Source organism: Zalophus californianus, chromosome 17, assembly GCF_009762305.2.
Source record: "Zalophus californianus isolate mZalCal1 chromosome 17, mZalCal1.pri.v2, whole genome shotgun sequence".
Lineage (NCBI taxonomy): Eukaryota > Metazoa > Chordata > Mammalia > Carnivora > Otariidae > Zalophus > Zalophus californianus.
The window spans coordinates 50396907-50402906 of record NC_045611.1 but is presented as its reverse complement, the minus strand read 5'-3'; the positions used below and the strand labels follow the sequence as shown (position 1 = coordinate 50402906).

Sequence of the window (6000 nt, the reverse complement as noted above, 5' to 3'; positions counted from 1 at the left end):
GAGGAGGGAGAGATCGGAGGCGCCCCGCCCAGTCAGCAAGGTTGCGCGTGCCCCGTGCGACCGCCAAGATGGTGGTGGGCGCGTTCCCTATGGCGAAGCTGCTATACCTGGGCATTCGGCAGGTCAGCAAGCCGCTTGCTAACCGCATTAAGGAGGCCGCCCGCCGAAGCGAGTTCTTCAAGACCTATATCTGCCTCCCGCCGGCTCAGCGTGAGTTTGACCCCACGTCCCTCCAACCTTTTCATTTTCCAACCCCTCTCTGGTGGTTGCTCAGGGGATGGACTTCTGTTTACAACCAATCACAGCCTGAACCGGCAAAGTCCTGCAGCCAATAGGGAGGGTTCCTGGAAGAAGGGCATGCGGGTAGCCCAATAGTACGAACAGGCGTGGGGCAAGGGGCGGGGCAGGGCGCCAGCGCCCGAGTGGGGAATACCAGCCAATAGAGGAAGAGAGCGCTTGGAGACTGACGTCCGGACGAACCAATAGTTTGGGGGACGGGAGTAATATGGGTGGGACATCTCAGGACTGAGAGGAGTTAGGGGCGGGACCGAGGAGAGACTGCCCGGGTGGTTTGCCCCGCCATCCTTAGATAGTTTGGTTTCCAAAACCCCATCCGGTGCTTCAGTTGCCACTCCCCCCCCCCCCCCCCCCCCCCGCCCTCGGTCCTGGGAGGTGAGGTGCCTGACCTGGCATGGCGTTTAGGGAGGGCTTCCTGGCAGAGGAGACCTCTGGGCTCGACCTGAAGGGTGAGGAGAATCTCCCCAGACAGCAGGGCTGATGTCGAGGGAGAGCGGGGAGCATGCTCAAAGGCTAAATGGCTAAGGGGAACGTACTTTTTTTTTAAAATTTTTATTGTTATGTTAATCACCATACATTACATCATTAGTTTTTGATATAGTGTTCCATGATTCATTGTTTGTGCATAACACCTAGTGCTCCACGCAGAACGTGCCCTCTTTGATACCCATCACCAGGCTAACCCATCCTACCCCCCCCCGCCCCGTACCTTTTTTCCTTATGTTTGGGTGCTTAAAGTTTGCAGAATCCTTGGTCCTTTGGTGTTTTGTGGGGCCTCTGCCAGAGGTGCAGATCCTAGAATGGCGAAACGTCAGATTTCGCGGTTACCAGACTGCCCTCCTATCCGCTCTCCTTTGACCCTCACTCTGTTTTTGTCCCCACGTTAGGGAGGGGAAATGACTTCCCCACTTTATAGAAGAGAAAACAGGCCTCGAGACCAGAAGTGAATTGCTCAGGTCACACGTGGAGTTTATGCCAAGAATCAGTGCTTGAGTCCTGCACTCTGGATTCCCAGAGCTGGTTTCTGTTTCCTGCCACTGCCTTTCCCCTAAACCTTAGCGCCTTGGTGTAGAAAGTGGCTTCTTGGGTCGGACTGACATGGATTCTAATCTGGGCCCCACGACTCCCTGGCCGAGTCACTTATCCCCTGGGAACGTCGGTTTTTCTCTCCTGTACAATGGGTATTATATAATAGCAACATTTAGTGGGCACTCGGCTTTGTGCCAGGCCGTATGCTAAGCACTTCACAGGCCTTCCAGCATTAAATCCTCACAAATTATGAGGTAGGCACTGTTATTATTCCCGCTTTGTGTATAGGCTCTATGTGCATTTATGCTGTAAATAATACTTATGTTGTTGTGAGGAGTAAATGGATATAAAATGTTAAATCAGTGGGTGGCACCGAGATATGGCCGTTGTGTAGATGATGAGGATACAGAAAAGAAGAAAAGGCAAAAAATCTTGTCCTTGGGAATTTTACATTCTTGGGGCGGGGACGGGGTGGGGGGTAGCCAGCCAATAAACAAAATAAATAGTTAAAATATGAATTATATTAGCTAGTAGTACTTGCTCTGGAGAAAACATTAGGGTTGCAAAAAGAGGACTGTCTGGGGGAAGGTTGGAAGTTTAGATAGGGTGTCAGGGAGACCTCAGGGAGAATATGAGGAGGAGAGGAAGGAGCCAGCAGTGCAGGTATCTGAGAAAAAGCATTCTCACACACGCAGGGGCCCTGAGGTGAGAGTTTGCCTGGTAGGTTTGATGAATGGCGAGGAGGCCAGTCTGAGCAAAGGGGCTGAGTGGAGACTGAGGAGAGAGGAAGCCGGTGGAGAGAGAGGCAGATTGTGCAGGGCCTGTAGAACCCTGCAGTGCTTTGTTTGGCATTACTCCTGAGTGGATGGGACTCACTGGAGGGTATCAGCAGAGGGACAGGGTCTGAGGCATACGTTAATAGGATCCCTTTGGCAATCATAGGGTGAGGTTGGATGCAGGGAGGAGGTGACCCCAGTACTCCAGGTGGCAGGTGAGTGGGGAGGAGGGGTCAGTTTCTGGAGACATTCTTTCCCCCTTTTATTTTTTATTTTATTTTATTTTTTTTTAAGATTTTATTTATTTGAGAGAGAGAGAATGAGAGATAGAGAGCACGAGAGGGAAGAGGGTCAGAGGGAGAAGCAGACTCCCCGCTAAGCAGGGAGCCCGATGCGGGACTCGATCCTGGGACTCCAGGATCATGACCTGAGCCGAAGGCAGTCGCTTAACCAACTGAGCCACCCAGGCGCCCTCTTTCCCCCTTTTAAAAAAAGTGTCAGACCCTCAGAACAGTTGGAAGAAAAAATGGTATAGGGGAGCCTGGCTGGCTCAGTCAGAAGGGCATGTGACACTTGATCTCGGGATCATGAGTTCGAGCCCCATGTTGGGAGTAGAGATTACTAAAAATTAATAAATAACCCTGCCTCTCTGTCAAATAAATAAAAAAAAATATCTTAAAAAAAATAAAAGGAAGAATGGTACAGTCATCAGTTACGTACCCTTCACCACCTAGTTCATCAGTTATTAGCTTCCAGCACATTTGCTTTGTCTTCACTCTCGGATATGGATGCGTTTATATATGTATACACACACTTTTTTTTTTTCTGAACAATTTGAAAGTAAGTTGTGGACATAGCACTTTACTCCTAAATATTTTAGCTGGTGTCTCCTAAGAACAAAGACATTCTCGTATATAACACAGCACCAATATCACACCTGAAAAGTTTAACATTGGTAATAATGGTATTGATACCAATATTATTTAAAATATAACTAATATTTAATATGTAGCTCACATTCTGATTTCTCCAGTTATTCCCAAAATGTCCTTTTTAGCTATTTATTATTTTTTTTAATCTATGGTCAGTTCAAGGATCATGCACTGCATTTGATTATCATGCCTCTTTAATATCCTTTAATCTACAGTTGGTTTAGCAATCCCACCCACTGCCTTTGTAAATAAAGTTTTATTGGCACACAGCCACACCCATTGGTTTGCATATTGTCTGTGGCTGCAGAGATGGGCTTCATGGCCCACAAATCTAAAATAATGACTCTGGGGCACCTGGGTGGCTCAGTTGGTTAAACGACTGCCTTCGGCTCAGGTCATGATCCCGGAGTCCCAGGATCAAGTCTCGCATCGGGCTTCTTGCTCAGCAGGGAGTCTGCTTCTCCTTCTGACCCTACCCCCTCTTGTGCTCTCTCTCTCTCTCTCTCAATTAAATAAAAAAATAAATAAAAATTAAAAAAATAAAAAATTAAAAAAATAAATAAAATATTGACTCTGTGGCCTTTTACAGAAGTTTGCTGATCCTGCTCTCTACTGATGTTTTTTCTTGTTGTTTTTTTTTTTTGATGGCGTTGACATTTGGAAGAATCCAAGCCAGTTGCCCCATAGTGTCTCACAATTTGTAGTTTTCTGATTGCTTCCTCTGATTTGATTCACACTGAGCATCTTTGGCAAGAACACCACACACATGGTGATGTGTCCTAAGGACATCACCTCAGGGGGCTCCTGATGTCTGTTTGTTCCGTCGTTTGTGATGGTAACTTGGATCCCTTGGTTAAGGTGGTGACCACTAACAGAACCTTTCCTTTTCCCTTCAATAATGAATACCCAGTAGATTTGTTTAGAAGGCAGCACTAGCAGGATTTCCCCTAGATTGGGCGTGACATGGCCGACTGCAAGAGGGGTCCGTTTGGGATAGGTTTAGTTGGTGATGCTATTACATACTGGACTGCACTGACTTATTATATTTATGCTTTTAAAATTACGGTGTTACCATCCTCACGCTGCTATTTGCCCTTTGCCGTGGCTCCCTGGCCTGTGTGATTGGAATTTTCCAGAGCCTGTAGCAGCTGTGTGTTCTCCTGGGTCAGGCCTCCAGTGCTGACCAGCTTATCCAACATCTGTGCCTCTGGCTGAGGTTCTTTTGACTCAGCAGGGTAGGCCTGGCTGTCTTCCTTCTCACAGTAGAGGCTGGAGTGGTAGGTGTGAACAGTAAATGCAAGAAGCATAAATCATCAGTGATGTACTATGTTGGGGAGGCAACTCTTTTCTTTCTTTCTCTCTTTCTTTTCTTTTCTTTCTTTCTTTCCTTTCTTTCCTTTTTCTTTCGATAGAAGTTTATTGGATACACTGCAAGGGATGCCAAAGATGCCCAGTGTGAATCAAATCAGGACAGCAAAGGAGAGACTGTCTGCCAGGAGGCAGTGGTGGGGCGCTGTAGTTAAGGGGGGGTAGTGAGGAGGTAGGGGAACACGTGGAATTTTAGTTTTTTTGGTACCTGTGCCTGGTTGTAAGTAGCCCATTGGTCAGCTGGGGCTTATGGATATTTTGAGGTGGGTCCCCTAATGGGCCTGTTTGCTTTCAGCCAGGGGGTCACCATGGGCCCTTTGGCCTTACTTGGGTTTCCAGTGCTCAAGCCTGTTGCCTAAAAGTGGCCTCTACATTCCCCACTGACAGATGGACAGTGACAAATCTTTGGCCTTAGGGCAGAGATCTCATCTTCAGTAGCGGCTTCATGCTGAGGGGGGTGGGGAGGTGGGGGCAGGGGTGTTGCCCCTCCCTAGACTTGTGGGTCCAGCAGGGATTTTGTGCAGTGACAGACCAGAGCATGGTATTAGATTAACGTGCTGGTAGGCGATTTGAGTGAAATTCCTTGGTGGCCCGGGCCATGGGATTTAGGGGGAGGGGACCCTCTGATGATATGGGCTGGAATTCTTGTTGAACCATGACTGGTATATGGAATTGGTGGATTCTCTCAGACGCATAGGAATGTGTTTTGTCTGTAGATCAAGATGGTGGCTGGACCCATGGGAACAAAGGGAAAAGGTGGGCGGGGGGAGGAGCAAGGTGGCTGAGAGTCAGCCGGCATCAGGGTAGGGTCCCATCGGAGTCCGTAACGTGTGCAGGTTCGCCCCAGATGCACTGCCCCTTCCAGCTGTGCCCCACATTGTGAGTGGAGACCGAGGGGGACAGAGTGGGAGAGGAGAGGAAAGAGGTCCTTCGCCCCCACAGGCTTGGACAGTCTGACCTGTTTGGCCTCAGGCCTTCAGACCATACTGGGGAGCCGCCCCTGGCCAGAGACCTTCAGTTGTCTGAGGGGCGTGAGGGTTAGGCTGTTGAAGGGCCGAAAAGAGAAAGGAGAGGGAGGGAAGGATCCCTCCATAGGGTAGGAGGGGAAATCCCGCACCCTTTCCAGCAAGGGCTTTCTGGCTGGATCCCCCTGGGGCTTCAGATCCTCACCAAGGAGTCACTTCCCCAAGGATCGCTATAATCAGTCCACCGAGGGGAATTGGGGGAGAGTCCTTGGCTGTAGAGGGTCCCCGTGAGGGCCACCAAAGTGGGGCAGCCCCATCAGGTGGGGCCAGTGGCACTGGCAGTGAAAGAATCCCCTGGCAGAACAAAGGAGATAGAAGTGTACTGGATCCACCGCAAGGGAAGGGGGGGGGGGGCGCGGGACACTGAAGAAGGGACTGTCTGCCCGCAGGGATCTTTTTAAACAGAGTTCTGGGGGCGAAAAAATACAAGGTTGGTAATGCCGGCACGTTGGGACCCCTCTTGCCGAGTGCCTCACGGTCGCTTCTAGAGGAGTCATGGGATGTCTCTGGGCAGTGGGAAAATTCCAGTTTGTTTCTGCTTATTCCTTTAGAGTATACTGGTCCTTTTCTAGT

At 49.4% G+C, this 6000-nt stretch overlaps 1 protein-coding gene across 3 annotated transcripts in view; it reads left to right on the top strand.

Annotated features, from left to right (window-relative positions):
• Positions 1–6000, top strand: part of OPA3 (outer mitochondrial membrane lipid metabolism regulator OPA3) — a 76799-nt gene continuing 70799 nt past the window's right edge. For all 3 annotated transcript variants that reach the window (XR_003524107.2, XM_027618110.2, XM_027618108.2), the window contains exon 1: positions 1–210. Coding sequence is in view for 2 of the 3 variants with exons in the window: in XM_027618110.2 (XP_027473911.1) it covers positions 69–210 (142 nt within the window). In the remaining variant the exon portion in view is untranslated. The remainder of the gene's footprint in view (positions 211–6000) is intronic.